The sequence below is a fragment of the Procambarus clarkii genome, chromosome 64 (genome assembly GCF_040958095.1).
Source record: "Procambarus clarkii isolate CNS0578487 chromosome 64, FALCON_Pclarkii_2.0, whole genome shotgun sequence".
Taxonomy (NCBI): Eukaryota; Metazoa; Arthropoda; class Malacostraca; order Decapoda; family Cambaridae; genus Procambarus; species Procambarus clarkii.
In genome coordinates, this window is record NC_091213.1 from 8,256,683 (window position 1) to 8,280,586 (window position 23,904).

Consider the following 23,904-nt stretch of genomic DNA (forward strand, 5'->3'; position numbering starts at 1 on the left):
AAGTTCCAAAGTGTGTTTGTACAAAATGAAATCTTCAGAGAACCAGACACAATATGAATTCCAGAGAACAGCATAGACCACATAGAGATGTCTAGAGATGAAGTGAAACAAATGCTCTTGGAGTTAAGTAAGAACAAAGCATTTGGCCCAGATGAAGTTTCACCATGGGTTCTGAGAGAATGTGCACCTGAGCTCAGCATTCCACTTCAGCTGATTTTTCAGACATCCCTGTGTACAGGAGTCGCAGCAGATGTGTGGAAAAAGGCTAACATAGTTCCAATCTACAAAAGTGGCAGCAGGGAAGACCCCCTCAATTATAGACCTGTATCCTTGACAAGTGTAATAGTCAAAATATTGGAAAAAATAATAAAAACTAAATGGGAAGAACAACTGGAGAGAAATGATATAATATCAGACAGACAGTATGGTTTTCGATCTGGAAGATCCTGTGTATCGAATTTACTCAGTTTCTATGATCGAGCCACAGAGATTTTACAGGAAAGAGATGGTTGGATTGACTGCATCTATCTGCACCTAAAAAAGGCTTTAGACAGAGTTCCACATAAGAGGTTGTTCTGGAAATTGGAAAATATTGGAGGGGTAACAAGTAAGCTTCTAAAATGGATGAAAAATTTTCTGACTGATAAAAATGAGGGCAGTAATCAGAGGCAATGTATCGGACTGGAGAACTGTTACAAGTGGAGTACCACAGGGTTCAGTTCTTGCACCAGTGATGTTCATTGTCTACATAAATGATCAACCAGATGGAATACAGAATTATATGAACATGTTTACTGATGATGCTAAGATAATAGGAAGGATAAGAACTTAGATAATTGTCAAGCCCTTCAATAAGACCTGAACAAAATAAGTATATGGAGCACCACTTATCAAATGGAATTTAATGTAAATAAATGCCATGTTATGGAATGTGGAATAGGAGAACATAGACCCCACACAACGTATAAATTATGTGAGAAATCTTTAAAGAATTGTGTTAAAGAAAGAGATCTAGGGGTGGTTCTAGATAGAAAACTATCACCTGAAGACCACATAAAGAATGTTGTGCATGGAGCCTATGCTACTCTTTCTAACTTCAGAATTGTTTTTAAATACATGGATGGCGAAACACTAAAGAAATTGTTCACGACTTTTGTTAGGCCAAAGCTAGAACATGCAGCGGTAGTGTGGTGCCCATATCTTAAGATGCACATCAACAAACTGGAAAAGGTGAAAAGACATGCTACTAAGGGGCTCCCAGAACTGAAGGTCAAGAGCGAGGAGAGGTTAGAGGCATTAAATATGCCAAAACTAGAAGACAAGAAAAAGAGGTGATATGATCACTACGACAAAATAGTAACAGGAATTGATAAAATTGATAGGGAAGATTTCCTGAGACCTGGAACTTCAAGAACAAGGTCATAGATTTAAACTAACTAAACAAAGATGCCGAAGAAATATAAGAAAATTCACTTTCGCAAATAGAGTGGTAGACGGTTGGAACAAGTTAGGTGAGAAGGTGGTGGAGGCCAAAACCGTCAGTACTTTCAAAGCGTCATATGACAAAGAGTGCTGGGAAGACGGGACACTACGAGCGTAGCTCTCATCTTGTAACTATACTTAGGTAATTACACACCAAAATTGGAATATGCAGCAGTTGCATGGTGCCCAAATCTCAAGAAGCACATAAATAAACTGGAAAAGGTGCAATGGCATGCTACAAAATGGCTTCCGGAACTGAAAAACTCGAGTTACAAGGAGAGACTAGAGGCATTAAACTAGCTGAAACTAGAAGACAGAAGAAAAAGAGGTGATATGATCACCACTTACAAAACACTAACAGGAATAGACCAAACTGACAAAGAGGAATTCCTGAAACCAGCAACTTCACGAACAAGAGGACACATATTCAAGCTAAAAAAAAAAAAAAAAAAAAAAAAAAGAGGTGCAGAAAAATTATTAATAAATTTTCTTTTGCAAACAGTGGTAGACAGTTGGAACAAACTAAGGGAGGTGGTGGTGGAGGCCAAAACCGTCAGTAGTTTCAAAGTGTCATTGAGTACTGTACTGGGAAGACGGGACACCATGAGCGTAGCTTTCATCCTGTAACTAAACTTATGTAATTACACACAATCTATTATTACTCCTCAAATTGAGCTTATCAAAATTTTTCTTGAAATTAACAAAACAAAAAGGTATAATATTTTACTTGTTTTTCTTATGAAATTATATATTTGCATTAAAAGTATTGAAAAATAAACAGAAAATCACACACAGTATCCACAGTACCCTAATGTTGACCTGGGGCTGTGTGGTCAACATTTCTTCTGGCAAGCTCAGCATTATGCATATCGTGATGGGATTCATGACCCCAAATTTGTTTTTTGTATTTAATATGAAAAACAATTTTTTTTTAGAAAATCATATATTTGCATATAAAAAGTAAGGAAATTTAGTTAAGAGAAATGTCTTTTTTTTTTGGTTTTGTGCACAACAGTCGGAAGTCAGGTGAGGGAGTTATTGGGTCTGTGGACTCGTGGCGAAGCAGTTTGCTGACTCGACGTGTAGCGGTGGGATCTATAATGTTCAAGTTGGTTTATATATGTTTGCCATTTCAAATAATTTACACACTGCGTGGAATAACTATTTATATACACCTACCTAACTGACAAAAATAGTGATTGAGTACAATGCAACATGCATACCAATATCGGACATAAATGTGTTCCAAGAACAGCTCAGTATCTCCTGCAACCTGAGAGAGAGACAATAGCATTTGCTGCTATTTTGTCTGGGAATGACATCCGGACAGAGATTCAAATACTGGTTGGAAAGACCCAATTTGATGATAATTGTAGGTTACTGGTACATGATGACCTCTTCTCATAGCAAGCAATTAAAAATGGTAATTTTTCCATGATGCTAGGTTAACCCCATTAAAACCACGTATTTACGCTATTTGTATTAAAAGTGAGCAATAACAACTAAAATCAATATATGATAACTGCATTATCCTGGTTGAGGGTAAGCTGTCTTACCTAAAATGTTTCTAGCAAACACTGGTCAGTTAGGTTTATCACTAGTTCATTAACTGCCCAAGACCATTAAACTCTCAACACCTCACCTTCAAATGCATGGCTGGATTTGTTCGAACAGGTCCATCAAGCATCAGGTTTCCACAGCTAATCAATAGCCGTTCAGCACAATGCATGGAGTTCATTTGCTCATTGGTCACCGTTTCACATTCTAAAAAATCGCAGTTTTGTGTGCATCTCTGCAATAGAGGGGCTAATGCAATCTCCATAATACAAATGAGATAAGACTGGCTGATGTAAACAAAACATTCTACACATTTTTTAAGGAAATGATAAGCTCTGGGTGATATGCATGTCACTAAGGCTGCTGCTGAAATTATATCAAGAAGGATTTAAATAAACAAAGTGTATACATACATTAATTAATGATGATATTGCCAACTCATGGGGCAGTGATGATAATGCATTCATGGACAACTTTCTTTTCCTTCTTTTAGGGATCTTTTTCTTGGGTAGATCACAGACAAAATCCACAAAAATCTGCCACTCGGCCATTTGCATCAGAATACAAGTCTGTGTGCTGGCGATGAGTCACAATAACGTGGCTAAAGTATGTTGACCAGACCACACACTAGAAGGTGAAGGGACGACGACGTTTCGGTCTGTCCTGGACCATTCTCATGTCGATTGAAACGCCGTCGTCCCTTCACCTTCTAGTGTGTGGTCTGGTACAAGTCTGTGTCTTTGCAAATCCATATTCATGCAAATGAATATCACCATTTTATAAAAAACAACATAACTGGCTACCCTTAGTGTGTTTTAGCTAATACTTTTAACGGTATGGCAGTTTGACAAGTGTAAATTTTCTGTTTTTATTGCAGAGGACAAAGTCGAAGATCCTAGTATTCTCCTCATTACTCCATTTCCCAACTTTCAGAGAAAAAATATATCAGTATTGGAAAACACACAAGAATTACACCCAACCTTTAAACATATTATTCCTATAATGATAACAAAGCACCAGCATCCCCACACTCTGGTAAATCATATAAAGTAGCTTACACATCACATAAAAAATCCAGTGTTGAATGTAATGAAACACCTCTTTCTGGCGAGTCTCCATCAATAGCTCTTAAAGCTACCCCGTCTGGTTACACTCCCGGTCTACAGCATCCCACCAGGTCTTTTGGGTAATAAGCACCTTCTGGAGATGAGGACTAGAATCTGACCCCTAGAGGTAAGAGGGCCTGGGGACACTAGGTCAACCCAAAGTCAAAAGGTAAAAACCACCGGAAAAGTAGTGTCCCAAACCAAGCAACTGTATGGAAACATTGGAATCCGTCACAAATAATATAAACATTCATTGTCCAGAGCAAACTGCAAGTTAGTCACACTCTGCTTGATGGGGTTCTGGAAGTTCTACTCCCCAAGCCTGGCCTGAGGCCAAGCTAGCCTTGTGAGAGCTTGGTCCAACAGGCTGTTGCTTGGAGCAACAGCCTGGATGTGTGGGCCCGCAGGCCCACATATCCACCACAGCCCGATTGGTCCAGCACATCTTGGAGAAAATGATCTAGTTTTTTTTTTTAAAGATGTCCACAGTTGTTCCAGCAATATTTCTTATACTCGCTGGGAGAATGTTGAACAACCGTGGACCTCTGATGTTTATACAGTGTTCTCTGATTGTGCCTATGGCACTCCTGCTCTTCACTGGTTCTATTCTGCATTTTCTTCCATATCGTTCACTCCAGTACGTTGTTATTTTATTGTGTAGATTTGGGACCTGGCCCTCCAGTATTTTCCACGTGTATATTATTTGATTTCTCTCTCTCATCTTCTTTCTAGCGAGTACATTTGGAGAGCTTTGAGTCGATCCCAATAATATCCCAATAATAACTCATCCATCACCAGGTAGCAGCCCAGCTGCCTTCATCCAGCATGCACCACTGATAAGTGACCCACTGGGCAGCCAGCAGGGGACCTGAGTTGATATCTGGTAGTGGATGAATATATAATTACCAGCTGGGTCTGGATAATAATGTATATTATTACCAGCTGGGTCTGGATTATAATGTATGTAATTACCAGCTGGGTCTGGATAATAATGTATATAATTACAGCTAGATTTGGATAATGATGTTATTGTTTTTTTCACGGTTGTCAATGCTTCCATGAAGTTGTTTATTTTGGGGCATTTTACCATTCTGATGATTTTTTCTTTTGGGTTGGGTTCATCTAATATCCTCAACTCTCTTCCCTGCAAACACACAACAATCCCTATAATTCCCTTGTTACAGTACAACTTGCAATAAAGTTGTTTGGTGTAATGTTTTTATGATGTATTAGAACATTGTTACAACTTTCTATATTGGTTGCTACAATTGTTAAGTATAAAAACGTGTTCAAACACTGGAGTAACATCCGTGTTTGGCGGGTTACCTCAAATGAGGGAGCATAATCCTGGACCTTGATAGGCAATCATGACTCAAGGAGCCAGGGGCCAAATTTGCGAAGCAGTTACGCAAGTACAGTACTTACGAACGTGTACATCTTTCCTCAATATTTGACGGCTTTGTTTACATTTATTATACAGTTTACAAGCATGAAAGCTTCCCAATCAACTTTTGTTATTGTTATAAACAGTTTCCTGGTGCTTTGGAGCTCATTAACCGTTTAATAATTGTAAACAAAGCCACCAAAGATTGAGGAAAGATGTACAGGTTCGTAAGTGCTTGAGTAACTGCTTCCTATATCTGGCCTCTGGTGGGGTAACTTTAGATTTGAAGTTAACCATTGGGTAGCTTGGGGAAGCCATGAAATGAAGCCATTCCAGAAATAAATTTTTGAATGTTATGAAATGCCTCTTTCTGGCTTACCTCTCTATTTCCCCATCATCTTACTATACTAGGAAGTATAGGACAACAGTCAAAATGCTTTCCTTCCAGTGACAAACTTAAGTTTACTAGTGACAAGCTCCATTTTTTGATTCCTCATCATGGGTGGGGCACTCGTAAGGTTCAAGGATGAACCCACTTCCAAGGTCAACAGGCAAAAAAGATAATCAATATGAAAACTCAACTCTCATAAGAGAATGCTTTAGGAAATTTCCAATTGTCAAAACTCTGAAATAGCCAATCCTTACTAAACTGAATACCCTGACCACCACCAGGTCAAGGTAAGCCAAGCCTCTAATACTCAAGATGCAGCAAAAACCCCGCACAAGAAAGTGGGGCTCCAAGGCACAAAAGGGAAGCTACAAAGGTACAACCCAAAAAGAGGCATATCATTATGCTCAATGCTTTATTTTTGGGTTGGCATCCCTTGGTAGCTCCCCTCAATTTTGTCATCATGGTGTCCTAAAGAGGACTACCTTTACACAAGAACAAGGAGGACACGAGGACACTTACAAGTGTGAGATGGAGAACCATAATAAGTACCCAAGAGTGAAGAATACAGACACAGAAACCATCCAGACTGCCAAACTGCATCAAAGACAAGAAACTCCTTCTGGAAATGTTTGCACTGATCTAGGAAAAATATAAAAAGGTAATCAATAGAAACAGTGAAGCAAAATGACAAAGAGTGAAGCAAAACCTGGAAAGCAGGAAGCTGATAATGAATCACTGGGAACACCTAAGGAAAGCACTCTGCTTAGCAAGAGCGTGAAATATGCCTTGGAAGGAAACAAGAATGAAGAAAAATCAGGAACTAAGCTGGTGAAACCCTCAGAAATCAGGAACTAAGCTGGTGAAACCCTCAGAGCTCAGGAACTAAGCTGGTGAAACCCTCAGAAATCAGGAACTAAGCTGGTGAAACCCTCAGAGCTCAGGAACTAAGCTGGTGAAACCCTCAGAAATCAGGAACTAAGCTGGTGAAACCCTCAGAAATCAGGAACTAAGCTGGTGAAACCCTCAGAGGTCAGAAAAAGCAATCAGCAGCAGAGAGAGGACAGAGGGTGAGAACCCAAGCCCAAGGAGTCCCAATGAAGATAAAAGACACATCGCCAGCCATAATTAATAAAAAGAGTAACGGGCACAACAAAGTGACTTGCTGGATTAGGCACAATGGAGAGGTGAAGTGACAGGCAAGGGCACAAGTTGTCTGTGACTACCAGGAATATCCAGGTCTTTCATGTCATTCCAGATGCATAAACTGGAGAGAGAACTGGATAAGCACCTCCAAAGGATACCTGATCAACCAGGCTGTGACTCATACGTCAGGCTGCGAGCAGCCGCGTCCAACAGCCTGGTTGATCAGTCCGGCAACCAGGAGGCCTGGTCGACGACCGGGCCGCGGGGACGCTAAGCCCCGGAAGCACCTCAAGGTAACCTCAAGGTATAAACCCTGTAAACAGTACTACCAATACACAACACACATCAAGCACATAACTAGCTACACCTTACCTACTACGCCTTACCTACTAACCAGGTTGAGGAGCACTGCCTTAAAAGTCAAATTCTAAAGGGGTGCGCCCCAAGAGAAGTAGGTATCAAGCTCCTCAGAAATAAAGAACTCTATTCGCTGTCAATTGTTACAATAGCACCAGTGAAGAAAATCATGACAAACCCAAGGTGGAAGGAAGGCATGACAAGGAAAGCAACTGATATCCACCCCGTGAAGTGTCAGCGGCAAATGACACCTACATCGAACTACCATCCCAACAATAAATCAGTTCACTTAGCGATTGAAGGAAGTGAAATGTGTTAGCCAGGGGGACATGAGTCCTTACTCTACATTGCCAGATGAGTATGACTGAGGAGTTGGCTCATCCTGACCCTCAGGTGGCTTGGGGACCATCTGATGGTACTTAGGGGATCAATCTAGTAGGGATTAGCTAGATCAATTGTTTATAATTATTCTTGGCAATCTTGAGTTGCCAAGAATATTTGGCAATTCAAGATTGCTAAATATTCTTGGAGAACAATTTATTAAATTAACTTTCTTGGTGGTTAACCTAGGTAGCAGGTTAATCTTTGATCACCATGAGGTTCTCAACCACAATAAGGGTGGCAAGCTTAGATGGCACGAGTCACTAGCATCTTGAGTGTCACCAGTATCATTTTCACTGTTGACTTGTACCTCCCAGTGTTGTATGCTAAGGGGAGCTACCAAAGGAAGCCAACCCAGCCATCAGTGCTCTCCAAGTTATCATATTATTCAAAGAGTCAAATATTTAATCTTCACAAACTGCTTCCAACAAGCCTGGCACTCAACCTTTTCTCATACTGTATTTCAGTCACCATGTCTGCCAATCATCTTGACCTTTATCTTCTTCTACCCTCATTTTCACTGGAATATACTCTCCATCACTTCATAATAGTCATTCAACACAATCAAACGGTTTTGGTACACACACTCCTCAAGCTTAAGATTTCACAAATTTTACACTATATAATTTCCAAGACATTTTATTCCAAACTACTTTTTTTCTTAGTGCCATACATGCTTTGCAAATAGTCTACTCTTAAATGTTAAAATTCCAAATTTTGTATGCACCTGCTACACCAGTTTTTGTGTGTCAATCTGGGTATACGGCGCCAATCGTCTCTGCAGCCTGGGTACAATCACTTCCTCCCTTGTTCTTCCTAACCACAGTTTTAACTGCATCATCCACTTTTCTTCCCTACTCACTTCACTCTTGACATTACTGATACACCATCCACTTTTGTTAATTTCACACCTTTTCTAATAAATCTCCAGTCACATTAATTTCAGTGAGTTTCCATCTTTCTCCACAATCATTACTTTACCTAGACCCTACTCATGTCCAGCAGTCTTCCCTTGTTCCCATACTGTATATCTATCATTCTCTGTCAAGATATACATCATCTGCTTATATACATTAAATTTTACACACTATCATCATCTAGGTTCAAATCATATGGTAATATTACAGTACCTATCTCTTCTAATAAATTTAAGTGTGGCAAGTTCACAGTTGACTCACAAACGTATTTCTGTGAACAAAGAGGTGTGCTGAAATCAAGACTAAAGCATATTTGCTTTTAATTGACCAACAGATAATAACTTAAGATAATAGTAATATTTTCAGCATTTTTTAAACACACATTTCATAATTTAACCAACTAACTATGCATGCCGCCCTCAAGCTATGTGGGCCCTGCGCACCCCTACTGCCTGTGGGAGATTAGACGCACTTTGCAATATTCAAAATTCCTAGTTTCTATGTAGACGTCATTCAGCACTAGTGAGAGAGTGGCAATCATTTGCCATATTGGGAAAAAATCCTGAAAGCCTTAATTACCTTCCTGGGCATTATAACAAAAATTGGCACCATATAAGGTGCATCAAAATTCATTTACTGGTGCAATGCAAGAACCATTGATGCCATGCAAAATTTCAAGGACTTTTATGGAGCTGGACAAAATTAGTGATGAGAAATCTATTACAAATGATCAACATGAAAGCAATTCTCAGAGTTTGACGTTTTCAATATTTCTTCACCTCACAACGGCCAAAATTATATGATAGAATTTTTTGTATTGTTTTCCCCATCATCAGAAATAAATGTTAGAAAAGAAAACAATTTTGGAATACTTTTTTATGCACACCAGAAAATTGACCTAAATTTAGGGTGTGCAGTTAAGAGGGTTAAAGAGCAATTTGAGTTTAATTAATATATGTAAATTAAAATGAGAAATAAATTTCATTATCATAATGAAATTAAGCTACTATACTACTATTCAGTCACACACGAAATATCATAAATAAAAACCCTTGGGCAGCCGTACCTTTCCTCGAGGATCTTTTCGTTGACTCTGAATTTTATCCAAAGATACCCACATTGTATTCCACAGTGGCGCAGGGATGGTAGCCTTCAAACAAAAAGGGTCCACTGTCTCTTAGGTGTGAGCAGCTTGGCAACCTAGCATATGCTAGGTTGCCAAGACCTAGGTAAGATTGCCAAGACCACATAATAGCCAATATTTACCTCTCAAGCTGTCAGCCTGTGCATCCCTAATGCTGCATTTACTGGATAATGCTCAAATGTGATGCAGTGTGCTCTGCCTAAGCCAACTTTTACAATAAAAATACTGTATACAACAAATTAACAATAGAGGATAAAAAAGGTGAAAGCTCATAATAATAATAAACATTCTATTTAACACTAGTCGCAGAGAACCCCAATGTCACTGACAACTTGAAGGTTACCCTATAAAACAGCACAGGTACTAAAAATATGAATTCAATCTTACTCATTTCTAAGATACACGTAACAAAAACATAAGATTTTGAATCGATATGAAGTTTTTGTTAAATGAGAAGCAGGCACTGGGTACTAGCCTGAGTGGCTGAGTAAAAATATTTAATATAAAGAGTTTATTATAATGTATTTAAAATACAAGAATTAAAACAATACCTGGTAAATGTAACTATTTCTCAGGTAATATCCACAGTCTCAACATGTTTTCAGTAAAAAATAAACCACATGTTTAATAATGTCTTTTACTAAGTCTTTGTAAGCCTTTTATCTTAACTTTTATCACTACGTCAATACCCTGAATGCGTAGTAGGATAAAAAACTGAGGTGATTTTTCCAACTCTCACCATTGACAAAACGATTATCTTGTAATCCGTTGTCAAAAGAAACTGGTATAACCATTTATATTCTCAATGGCAAAACAGAAAAGGGCTAATCATTAGGTGAAGTACCCCCCACAGGAGCAACTGAGAAATGGTCATGCCTTAGACACGTTTGTTCGGCAGTATAACCCTCACATTTGACGAGGTTAATAATACTTATTTTAACCACACAAGTGATCTTTCTTGAGGCTTATGCACATTCATGCAGCCTGGGTATAAAAGTCAACTAAAACTTTATCTTGTTCCAAAATGCTTATTTCTAGTGATTATAAAAACAACTGGCTGCCCATCCTCAAACAAGAAAAATAAGCTTGCTTCAGATCTACAACAGTGAACAGGAATCTGCATTCAAGTGCTGTGAGATGACCTTCTGGTAAGGATGAACAAGGAGCTCACATAAGGGTTGAAGTAACTCTGGCTACTTTCGTCGGTTGTCTTAAAGAATTATGTAGCTGCAGTTGAATTATTTCTTCACATGTCGTCTAGGGCAGGCAGCCAAAATGCCTGTGGATAAAATTATATTTATAACAAATGTCTTCAAAACTAACACTCAATAATAATAATAATAATAATAATAATAATAATAATAATGAGAAAATCCACAGGAGCTGTGACAAGAATTCGAACCTAAGTGCTGGGTATTCCCAAACACAGGTTCTAGATGACTACGCCACGACATGGTCAAAAGAATTGCAACCTGTGGTTCTGCTGATACCCATTAGGATTCCTGAGGATTCCACTGAAGCCAAACCAGCGTTTCACACAGAGATAGTGAGGTGGTAAACAATAATAAAACAGAATACATTTTTACCTTCATCCCAGACTATGTTAGATTCAGTATTGAGCAGAAATATTTGCTCATTTGCCACCGATACAAAAATTGAGAAACTCAAAAGACTCAAAGTCAGTCATGAGGACATATGATGATCTAAATAGACATAGGAGGTTCTTTCTTCTTGTAGAACGACCTAGAAAGGATTCTGAAATGGTCAAAACCCTGGCAGCATTAGTTTATTGTTTGGGGGACATGACGACCTATGCGAGGTAGTCACGTCCCCCAATCCTAATGGCGGCAAGGGTAATTGGTTGTTGGAGATTCAGCTGCTTCAGTGATTTTAGAATTATTAAGAATTGTTGGAAGGAGTTCTGAGTGGTCACTTTAGAGTGGATTGTGGTAAGTGCACTCTACTGCGCTGCCCACTCCATTTATTAGGACATGACGAATTGCAACAATGTTTTTCCTTCTGGGGCAAAAGTTATTCAAAGTCTAGGACATTGTTAATGCCATGGATAGGTCTATAACAGATGGCTAAGGGAAGCTACAATGGATATTGCCAAGTCTTTACTCCACATTTCTGTGGGTATTCATCATTTTAGCTTTAAAGCAAGTTCTGCTTTAACCTAACCCCTATCTACTTTGGAAAGGTCCAGTCTTATAGACCGCAGCTTCCAATCACCAACATCGTCCTGTAGCTATCTGGCATGCCAAGGCACATCCTCCATCAGCTTTAATACGTGTAAAGAAAACTTTGAGTGGGGCAGTCCTTTCTTTTTTCACACCTGCCCAATTCTCCTATAGTCACTTACATTCAGCTGCATGGATTGACTTCCTACAACTTCCACAACCTTCACCCGGTCGGCTGAGCGGACAGCACGCTGGACTTGTGATCCTGTGGTCCCGGGTTCGATCCCAGGCACCGGCGAGAAACAATGGGCAGAGTTTCTTTCACCCTATGCCCCTATTACCTAGCAGTAAAATAGGTACCTGGGTGTTAGTCAGCTGTCACAGGCTGCTTCCTGGGGGTGGAGGCCTGGTCGAGGACCGGGCCGCGGGGACACTAAAAAAGCCCCGAAATCATCTCAAGATAACCTCAAGATAAGATAGATAACCCTTCACTATTATCCTTTCCTCTCTGTTTTCACTCAATTCTTGATGCTAGGTCTTTCTTTATGTACTGATAAAAAATGATGAAGGATCTGCAATGATCAACTGTGTTTTTTAGACCAATTTCAGGTTTGAGGCTATACTGCAAGAGGCAATAAACACACTGACCTTGTGGTAGTTTGCCACTGATGAGTTCTTTGAGCATTCAGAGATCAGCTTGGCTAGTATACATTTCCACCTCTTTTTTAATACTGACAATACCAGAATAATGATTTGGGATACACGGAAGGACAGCACCCACCCCCAAAAAAATAAAAATTCTCCTATACAAAGTGGTAAATGATTGGAACAAGTCAAATGAGTTGGTGGATGTCAAAACTGGCGGTAGTTTCAAATCATCATTTGACAGTACTGTACAGTACTCTACTGTGAAGATCAGACACCACGGGCAGAGCTCTCATCCTGTAACTACACTTAGGTACAGAGATAGAGTGAAAAAAAAAAGGCAAGTGTATGTGGAGTAGGTGACCAGATCAACAAGCTCCAAAATGAATGCATGTATAATAACAAACCACATTCAATGAGAAAGTAAAATCAGGACAAGGAAAGGGGGGGGGTTTACCGTAAGGAACATAGAATACTTACGAGAAAACTATTTTGCCATGTAAAACATTACATTTACTGCAGTATAACTTACCATATTAGTACACCCTGAGGCCAACATCATGTATTTTGGGTTGAACTGAACACACTGCACTGGTCCTGTATGATCAGCATTCAGTACACACACCTACAATGCAGTACAACAAATATTAATCTATGCCCTAATAGCCTACAGTAGCAGGACAGAAGTCATTACTCAAAAAAACTAACCTGTGTGAATACCAAAAAAATTTCACACACATCCTATGTAGCCAAATGAGAATAATCTGCCTGTGAACATTTTTAAAAGTGCAAAACCTCAAAAAGATACATTTTACACACATTCATAATCTTGGTGAAACTGTATTTATTTAATTTTTTAACAGTATATTCCAGCTTGAATACACATACATACATACTGGACCATTCTTCTGCAAACAAAATAATATTGCATTTAAAGCCTGTCATACAGTATTTCACTATCACCAAATTTCTGAAAATTACATAAATTTGGCGTATTTTTACACAAGTAACAAAGTGTCGCCTCTGGAATCCAAACCCCTTAATAAAGAATATTGTGCATGTCAATAAGACAGACTTTGGTATTAGATCACCCATTTAAAATTAGGATTTAGAAGTGGATTCTACAATGTAATCTCGATGCTTCAAGCATTGCATGCTTACATTATTATTACGCAACTATTTTTTTTAAGGTGCTGATTAGGGCTTATCTAGAAATCCAAATTCTTTGTAAATCTGGACCTGGGCAAAAATAATACTAAAAATATGGCATTATTATTTTGTACTGTACTTTCATTTTTTAACACTATTACTGAATAGAAAGCTGCATATATTGATAAGAGCTTAATTTAAACCCTAAAAATAGATACAAGAACCTAACCCCACACAATTTTCACAGTCATCCCCGGACTTTTCCCATAGCCCTAGCCCCTAAATCATAGTTTTAAAAGGTAGCTTCTCTATAAAAATCTCGATAAAATGCTTATTTATTTACCAGGAGAATCCAATTGTACAAGTTTTTCACCAGCTACGAATTATCCCATGAAACAGCCCCTAAACCCCGATTTTCAAAGATATCACGCCAGCTTGCCGAACTAGGCCAACAAACACCACATCAGATTAAAAACCAACCACACAACATTTTGCAAAGGAAGTCAATGACTTTAATATGATGCAACCTTTCTTTAGCTCAAGGTCTTCTATGACATTTGATTAACAGGATAAAAATATTTATGGAAGCATGGGCAATATTCATTTTGGCTGGACAAAAACTCTTCATTTAAAACTTTCTATATATTGCACCATTTTCTATGAAATTTTAATGAGAAAATAATTAAATTAATAATTAGATATGGTCACTTCTGCCATCTCCACCGAGCTAAACTCACACCACTACCGAACAATATTTATCCAAATAGAGTATACTGTATAGTACTGTAATTGGTAATATTTCATGTTTTCATATATTCCTGCAGCAAAAATATGCCCTTCTAAATCAAAAGCAGCCACAGGCCAGCCACCAGCATGCATCATTCCCGGCAGTTGGGAGAACAAATGTCCCAAGTCTCAAAGATTTGTCCAGTGATCTAGAGATAAACATGTCATAGATAGCACAAGCTACAGTACATGAATACACACACCTGCTTGATTGAAAATTTCCAAAATCTTTTCTCGAGCCGAAGTCAACAAGTCAAATTTGTAAATTTTGTTGTGTCCAGAGTCCAGTATAATATTTGTATTTATGAATCTTATTACATAACTAAGTGAAGACCAGACCACACACTAGAATGTAAAGGGACGACGACGTTTCGGTCCGTCCTGGACCATTCTCAATCGACTTGAGAATGGTCCAGGACGGACCGAAACGTTGTCGTCCCTTCACATTCTAGTGTGTGGTCTGGTCATCATACTTTAGCCACGTTATTGTGACTCATCGCCTGCATAGCTAAGTGAACTGAAAGTGACTGTCACCAAACATCAGTGAAAAACACGCAAAATATCATCAACCACGTATTTAAAACTGAAGAGCAATCATTGACGAAATATCTTGCCTTGTAGCCAGTTTCAGCATTCCACACATGAACTCGACCATCTGTAGAGCCACTAAAGATGAACTGGGAGTCTGGGCTGAAAGATGCCTCTAGTGGGATGCCCTTGTTATTTAGGTGACCCTAGAAATCCAGTAAAAGTCATTACATTACTAAACAAAAAAAAAAATTCATAACTGAACACAAAAACAGTATGTCAGGCAAACTGAAGAGTATAAAATTAAATAATTTATCAGTAGAATATTTTTGAAAACCAAATACTGTACTGTATATCAAATATATATAATGATAAAAGCCCAAAACTATAGTTTTGGCGTTTATTATTAAAACAACTTACAGCAAACGTTTTGAGAGGCGTCCCTTGAAATGCATCAACTAATCTGATGACTGAACCATTAGTTGATGTGAGTATTGTCTTGCCATCAGGGCTGAACTTTATGCCTGTCCAGTCACATTCCTTTTCCATAGAGAGCTGGAAAGTGCTGAATGGGCCCTTGTCAAATGATCTGTAATCCCAAACTTGCAATTAGCATCTGTAAATACATCAAACCCATACATAGCATATCTAAAGAAACAATACAATAAACTCGTTCCGTACACTTCGCTAACATTTTAAAGCTCACCTTAAATCATATAGTTTGATCATTTCAGAATTTATTCCTGCAGCAAAAATAAGTCCTTCAGGATCAAACGCAGCCACAGGCCGGCCACCAACATGCATCATTCCTTGGCAGTTGGGAGAACGAAGGTCCCAGAGTCTCAGAGATTTGTCCAGTGATCCAGAGATAAACGTGTCATCGATAGGACTCATACTCAGAGTTATAACTCTGAAGAAGGAAAATAGCAGTAATTAGTATTAAAACTTTTAACAAATGAAAGCGAACATAAATACTTGCTTAAAGTACTTGTAAGACTGGTCAAATTTTAGCCACACATATTAGACGAGAACTGGACTACCCAAAATACTACAGTACTCCCTCTATTTCAACTATCACTCACATACTCTCCCCCTATGTTATCACCACTCCCACACTATCCCCTATGTTGATCCCAGGCTCCCCCCTATGTTATCACCACTCCCATGCTCCCCCTTGTTATCACCACTCCCACGCTCACCCCTATGTAGATCCCATGCTCCCCCCCTATGTTATCACCACTCCCACACTCATCCTTATGTTATCACCACTCCCATGCTCTCCCCCTATATTATCACCACTCCCATGCTCCCCCTCCCCTATGTTATCACCACTCCCACACTTCCCTATATTCTCTTTCTCAGTCCCTTTATACACAACTTATTTATCATAGGTGTAGCGTCTGCAACCATCAATGGGCAAATAAGAACAGTGCAATGAATAGTTCAGTTTAACCCTCTAACTAAGGCAAAACACGCATCTTATAATTATACCAGCTATAATGAATTAAAAAAAAATGCTGATGCGTAAACAAACCTATTTTTATTCCCTATTTTTCAAGTAAGAAATCCAACAATATAAGTTATTTGAAAATGGATATGTACCTACCTGGTTGATACCTGGTTGATGGGGTTCTGGGAGTTCTACTCCCCAAGCCCGGCCCGAGGCCAGGCTCGACTTGTGAGAGTTTGGTCCACCAGGCTGTTGCTTGGAGCGGCCCGCAGGCCCACATACCCACCACAGCCCGGTTGGTCCGGCACTCCTTGGAGGAATAAATCTAGTTTCCTCTTGAAAATGTCCACGGTTGTTCCGGCAATATTTCTTATGCTTGCTGGGAGGACGTTGAACAACCGCGGACCTCTGATGTTTATACAGTGTTCTCTGATTGTGCCTATGGCACCTCTGCTCTTCATTGGTTCTATTCTACATTTTCTTCCATGTTGTTCACTCCAGTACGTTGTTATTTTACTGTGTAGATTTGGTACTTGGCCCTCCAGTATCTTCCAGGTGTATATTATTTGATATCTCTCTCGTCTTCTTTCTAGTGAGTACATTTGGAGGGCTTTGAGACGATCCCAATAATTTAGGTGCTTTATTGCGTCTATGCGTGCCGTATATGTTCTCTGTATTCCCTCTATTTCAGCAATCTCTCCTGCTTTGAAGGGGGAAGTGAGTACTGAGCAGTACTCAAGACGGGACAACACAAGTGCCTTGAAGAGTACAACCATTGTGATGGGATCCCTGGATTTGAAAGTTCTCGTAATCCATCCTATCATTTTTCTGGCTGTCGCAATATTTGCTTGGTTATGCTCCTTAAACGTTAGGTCGTCAGACATTATTATTCCCAAATCCTTTACATGCTGTTTTCCTACTATGGGTACATTTGATTGTGTTTTGTACTCTGTATTATGTTTAAGGTCCTCATTTTTACCGTACCTGAGTACAGGTACCTGGAATTTATCACTGTTAAACATCATGTTATTTTCTGATGCCCAGTCGAAAACTTTATTAATATCAGCTTGAAGTTTTTCAATGTCCTCAGCCGAGGTAATTTTCATACTGATTTTTGTGTCATCTGCAAAGGATGATACGAAGCTGTGACTTGTATTTTTGTCTATATCTGATATGAGAATAAGGAAAAGCAGTGGTGCAAGGACTGTACCCTGAGGTACAGAGCTTTTCACTGCACTTGGACTAGATTTTATATGGTTGACAGTTACTCGCTGAGTCCTGTTTGACAGAAAACTGAGTATCCAGCGTCCTACTTTACCGGTTATTCCCATTGACTTCATTTTGTGTGCTATCACGCCATGGTCACATTTATCGAAGGCCTTTGCGAAGTCCGTGTATATCACATCAGCATTCTGTTTCTCTTCTAATGCCTCAGTGACTTTGTCGTAGTGCTCAAGTAGCTGTGAGAGGCACGATCTTCCCGCTCGAAATCCATGTTGGCCTGGGTTATGAAGGTCATTGGTCTCCATGAAATTGGTGACCTGACTCCTAATCACTCTCTCAAATACTTTTATGATGTGCGATGTTAGTGCAACTGGTCTATAATTGCTTGAATAACTTCCATGCTGCTTCCCAGGGGTAAACAATATCCAAGTGTAATGTTAGTTCAATCTCGAATCAGTGCTAATATCAACACCCTGGACATTGGGACCCACGGGGTTCAAGTAAACGGGGAGTCACTCTAGTCACCTTGAACTATATGTTTAACACATCTCTAACCCTGTCCATGGAGGACAGAAGAAAATGTATATATGCTGGTTAGCATTGTAAATGTGTGGCCATGTCTGTGGTAGAAAATATTAATAACAAAAAAAAAAAGTAAACGGAGCAAACTTACTTCTTCGTGTGTCCCGGGAAATATCTGATATACTTGTTGTCGTGCAATGATAGGTATCTGATGGTATCTGCAATATATTATGAAGAGTTACATCTGTGTCATATTATTAACACCTTACAACTCCCTTTTTTTCCAGTTACCCCTGACTTAACTAGTACTGTAATGCCATATACTGTTGTCAATTTATAAACTATAACGTTTGAAAGAAATCTTATAATTATAACAACAATGCTTATGTAGCTAAACATTACAGTACCGTAAAGCTAAAACACTTGCCATCAATTTTTGTAGAACTGTAGATTGCAGAATTTTTGGCATGTGTAAAGTGAATAAGGTCAACTCCATATTTCTTGCTGTTTAAAGTTCTCTTGGATCTGAAAAAAAAATAAAATGATTTAAATCCGAAGCAAAAAAAAAAAAAAAGTCTTCATCAATAACTTATCACTTATTGATATGTTATTGATAAAAAATCAAGATACTGTATACAGAACAAAAGTGTTAAATGAACAATGCAGTGTCTGTACTGCTGCCAAGTTACTAACATATAATTTAGGAAAGAGAGAGTGAGTTTGTGCACAAATATTAGCGCCTTTATACTGAATACATCCATTTGTGTGTAAGCAAATTCATTTATTTAATTATCCATCTTTGATTTCCCACTATTTTTGGCATATCAGTAAAGCTAGGTTTGGGGTGTCCTATCTAAACTGAATTTTTCATAAATTATCACTTAAATTCCCATTGGTTTTAACAGACAGCTTCCTCCTGAAGTTCATTTCAATCATTTATCAGTTTCTCCAAAAAGAAGTACAGGTACTTATTGTCTTTAGACTGCTTTAATAAATCATTTGTATTTGTCATCATTGTGCTCCTAATGAGGGATTCAAAACATAGTAGACATTGTCTTCTATATTTCTATTAGTTATAACAGAGGTACTGTATAAATAAAAAATTAGTAAAGGCCGAGTTTTGTCTTCCCCTCCAAGTGTAATTACCTAAGTGTAGTTACAGGACGGGAGCCACACACTGGTGCTAGTCTTCCAACGGAAAAATATATGACCCATTTGTAAGGGAATTGGGATATTATTGTATGACCATATATTGTATGGTCTATATTACACGCTTCTTTGTTTCAATACTATTAGCCGACAATCCTCGAGTAACATACTTGGTGTTCGGATGTTTGGCCCCATAGTTGTTTAGAGACTATCAACTAGAGTGTGTCAGAGATAGGCCCTGCCACTTACAATGTTTGATGACTTGTTTCTTGGGAACCTTCTGAGTACTTGTGTTAAGATTTAATATTACTGGACATAGTAGCAGTATGTTTCAGTACTCCCTAGGGGGTGTGTTTATATTGTTTAGATTATTTTTTTTTTTTACTTCACCCCATGTACCTCGAGACTAGAAATTGGACACTTATGTGTGGTAACTCATTCCTTGGAACTACTGTCCATTAACCCTTACACTGCTACAGCCTGGGCTGTAAATGGGGTGTAAACTGGGGTGAGCAAAAAAAATATTTAAATTAAGTGAAAATTAATATTAAAAATGGCGTCTGTTTACAAGAGCCCTGATAAAGGTGTGGTGAACCCCGTGTATCCGCAGGCCGTTTAAATCTTGTGCGGTACTCCAAAACATCATATGATGCGGAGCGCAAGTTACTGCAAGTCACTTAACGCATCATATGATGTCTTGCGCAACTAAAGGGTTAAGGTCTGACATTAATAAGCAGAGTAGCACGATCAATTTGTTTAGAGCTACTGTATTTGGTGTTTATGTCTAAACAGGAAATGGGGCTAATTTCATTACCAGTTTTGGGACCTTTCTAGGCATCTACCCATTTCCTCTTACAATTTAAGAGCTGTACAATTGTACATCCACATGAGAGTAAAAATTAAAATTAAATGTAACACCTTAAATTTGAAAAAAAATGAACCATGATTTTCAAAATAATCATGTAGTAATTCATGGCAAAATTAATGTTATAAAATTTATACCGACAAGTTATTATTAGTATCCTTTTATGTTTCAATATATCTTTGGAGTATATTCAAAGAGCTCCAGGTATTTTTGTGGTTTTGCTCAATGCAATATTGCAAATAAAACAATTTCTTTTTTGGGGGGGGGGGGGGTGGGAGAGGACAGTGTTGTCTAGAGGCTGGCAAATTGACCCTAAGGTTGACCATAGACACATTAAGCACTGCTATGTATGACCACCTTACACAAAGTTAGGAATAGCCATTTTTCCCGACCCAACTTGTTACACATGTTTAAACATACCGTTTCTTTTAGACATCTTTCATATTTCTACATGTAAAAACAATATATCTGAACCGTTTGATGTGTTACAATAAAAAAAAGAGGTTCATGTAGTTTTTAATTCATCCAACAGTGTGTATAACCAATAAATTAGTTCCTCATTTAGGGATCTTTTTTTTTTTAATTGTTCTATGCTTTGACTTTCATATCGAAGTTCATATGAAAATAAGAATTAGTGATTCCTAAAGATGTTTATTAAGAGGGTTAATATTATTAACCTGTCTTAATATTATTAAGACAGTGTGGCAAGTAAACTTGCCACACTGTCAACACCAGTGTGTAATAACCACCAGGATAGCATTATTTTGCCCTCAGACGATGCTAATAATGCTAAATCCTTCAGGATGACATGTGTCAAATGTGTCTAAACTTGAAGACGGGAATACCCTCTGCCAGCATAGTGCCCAGGGCATGTGTAGGCTGCCCTTCATGTGGACGCCACACCAAAGATAACTCATTTTAGACTAGCTGCAGAGACTATAATGCCTGACGACAAGCCCATGGTAGAGAAGAGGCTGTAAATAGCTTAGATAATAAGAGGTACAATTTTTTAAATTTTGCCCCGAGGGGCGAGTTTATTGGGCAGCGCCACACATCTTGTGAGTGGACATATTGCCATAGCAGCATGTACAACACTCCCCAATAGGAAGAAAACCCGCTGGTTTGTTCATCCTGTCCAAGGAGGTACAATGTCTTAAGATACAATAGGTGTGATAGACCTTAGAGGCTTAGCCTATGATAGAGGCAGCCCTGTGACTAGCCTAAGGCCCTGGGAATAGGAGACCTAGTGGCGACTCGCCCATCCTGGTGAACTACAACTAGCCAAAAATGGGCGTGTGGTGCCCATACTTACGTGCCCTTCTCACAATCATAAATCACAATCTGGTCATCATCACTAGATGTCAGCAGCAGATCTCCGCTGGGCGAGAAATCAATGTTATTTATACGCTCTGTGTTGTCGCGGAAAAGCTTAGCCACCCTGAAGGACCTAACGACGTGATCTACCAGCTTCATTGTCAATACAAGAGCAGCAAGGCGGCGTTAGGTGTTCATGAGCATGGAGCTGAAGGCTTTTGTTGTCATTTCTCTGCTGAGGTGCGTTCAGCGGGTCCGGCCGCGCTGCTCGCTCATTGGCTCTCCCCACAGACAGCGCTACTCGCTCGTTGGTGGGCCCAATAGGCAGCTCTGCTCGCTCATTGGCTGGCCAAAGCGACAGAACAGTTCGCTCATTGGCCCGTTCAGGTGGCAGAGCTTGCTTACTCATTGGCTGGCCGAGAAGGCAACGCTTGGTTGCTCATTGGCTGACCTTGGCAAAGATGCTGCTAGCTCATTGGCTGACCTTGACTGTGATGCTGCTAGCTTATTGGCTGACCTTGGCAGTGAAGCTGCTAGCTCATTGGCTGACCTAGGCAGTGATGCTGCTACCTCATTGGCTGACCTAGACAGTGATGCTGCTAGCTTATTGACTGACCTAGACAGTGATGCTGCTAGCTCAGTGGCTGACCTAGACAGTGATGCTGCTAGCTCATTGGCTGACCTAGACAGTGATGCTGCTAGCTTATTGGCTGACCTAGACAGTGATGCTGCTAGCTCATTGGCTGACCTAGACAGTGATGCTGCTAGCTTATTGGCTGACCTTGTTAGTGATCCTGCTAGCTCATTGTCTGACCTAGACAGTGATGCTGCTAGCTCATTGGCTGACCTAGACAGTGATGCTGCTAGCTCATTGGCTGACCTAGACAGTGATGCTGCTAGCTTATTGGCTGACCTAGACAGTGATGCTGCTAGCACATTGGCTGACATAGACAGTGATGCTGCTAGCTCATTGGCTGACCTTGGCAGCGATGCTGCTTGCTCATTGGCTGACCTAGACAGTGATGCTGCTAGCTCATTGGCTGACCTTGACAATGATGCTGATAGCTCACTGGCTGACCTTGGCAGTGATGTTGCTCGCTCATTGGCCCTGCCCAGGTAGTAGCACTGTTTGACGCTTGCTAAATTGATGGTCGAAGCAATAAACTTGTTCTTGCAGTCATGGGGAGGATAATCCCTTCGCGCAAACTGCACGTGCCATCAAGAAGAGAACTTGTTCTGTCACTGGCTAGGTGGCGGTTCTGCTTACTAATTAATCTTCCAAGCTAGGCGGTGGGGCTATTTACTCATTAGCCCCGGGTGGTGGGGCTACTTGCTAATCGGTTGGACCAGGTCGACGGCTACTTGCTTATTGGCTTGACCAGGTCGACGGCTACTTGCTAATTGGCTGGACCAGGTCGAAGGGTACTTGCTAATTGGCTAGACCAGGTCGAAGCCTACTTGCTAATTGGCTGCACCAGGTCGAGGGTAACTTTCTAATTGGTTGGAACAGGTCGAGGCCTACTCGTTCATTGGCTGACCCAAGTGATGGTGCTGCTTGGTCATTGGCTGACACAAGTGATGGTGCTGCTTGGTCATTGGCTGGTTCAGGTGGCACTTGATACTACATGGTACCGGCCAACTCATAGGCTAGGCCTAATATTTATTAATTTATTTTATTATATTTATATATATATATATATATATATATATATATATATATATATATATATATATATATATATATACAAGAAGGTACATTGGGTTTATGGGAAAACATAGCATTGATGTATTTTTTTTATTTTTGTAAAGCCACTAACACGCATAGCGTTTCGGGCATATTAAGAAATTAAATGTGAATAATTTTGTCAGGAGTATCATGTCTAAACATTTATATATAAGTGATGGAATTTGTATCAATGTCCATTTGATTTCATCTCCCGCCAGTTACGAAGTGCCCGATATTCATACTAGTAAACATGCTACATAAAGATTAGAGAATCGGCTCTTGAATGTTGCTGCTGAACGCGCCCAAGCCACCTGGGGCGGGAATTTCAAAATACTTACTAACGTACGGTAATTCGTTTGTCGGGGATTATATTATATTATATTATATTTAGAGTTACCACCTCCGGTGCAATTGTAGGGAACCATAGTCTCGAAGAAAATAAAAGAGTATTCAGAAAAGACCTTGTGAATTCTCACTGAACACGTCAATATTTTCTTCTAAAAC

General features: G+C 39.4%; 1 protein-coding gene and 1 long non-coding RNA gene across 2 annotated transcripts in view; one reads left to right on the forward strand and one right to left on the reverse strand.

Annotated features, from left to right (window-relative positions):
• The window catches only part of LOC138354721 (uncharacterized), a 416,665-nt gene that overhangs the window by 286,622 nt on the left and 106,139 nt on the right, over positions 1–23,904 (forward strand). The gene's annotated exons all lie outside the window — the stretch shown is intronic.
• LOC138354714 (WD repeat-containing protein 82-like) lies at positions 10,138–21,966 on the reverse strand. Its single transcript, XM_069309152.1, has 8 exons — positions 21,673–21,966; positions 18,774–18,871; positions 18,498–18,564; positions 15,857–16,060; positions 15,571–15,739; positions 15,237–15,356; positions 13,220–13,312; positions 10,138–11,141 (listed from the first exon to the last, which is right to left on the reverse strand). Exons 1-8 carry the CDS (start codon positions 21,831–21,833, stop codon positions 11,109–11,111), a joined length of 945 nt encoding a protein of 314 aa, XP_069165253.1. The 5' UTR covers positions 21,834–21,966; the 3' UTR covers positions 10,138–11,108.

What these genes read in the sequence shown, in the direction of transcription:
- LOC138354714 (XM_069309152.1), bottom strand. Translation starts at nt 21,833, where the DNA reads ATGAAGCTGGTAGATCACGTCGTTAGGTCCTTCAGGGTGGCTAAGCTT. An exon ending in CGCCTCTCAAAACGTTTGCT is followed by an intron (nt 15,357 to 15,570) that starts GTAAGTTGTTTT and finishes CTGGATTTCTAG; the next exon opens with GGTCACCTAAATAACAAGGG. An exon ending in CCTCAGGGTGTACTAATATG is followed by an intron (nt 11,142 to 13,219) that starts GTAAGTTATACT and finishes TTTTATCCACAG; the next exon opens with GCATTTTGGCTGCCTGCCCT.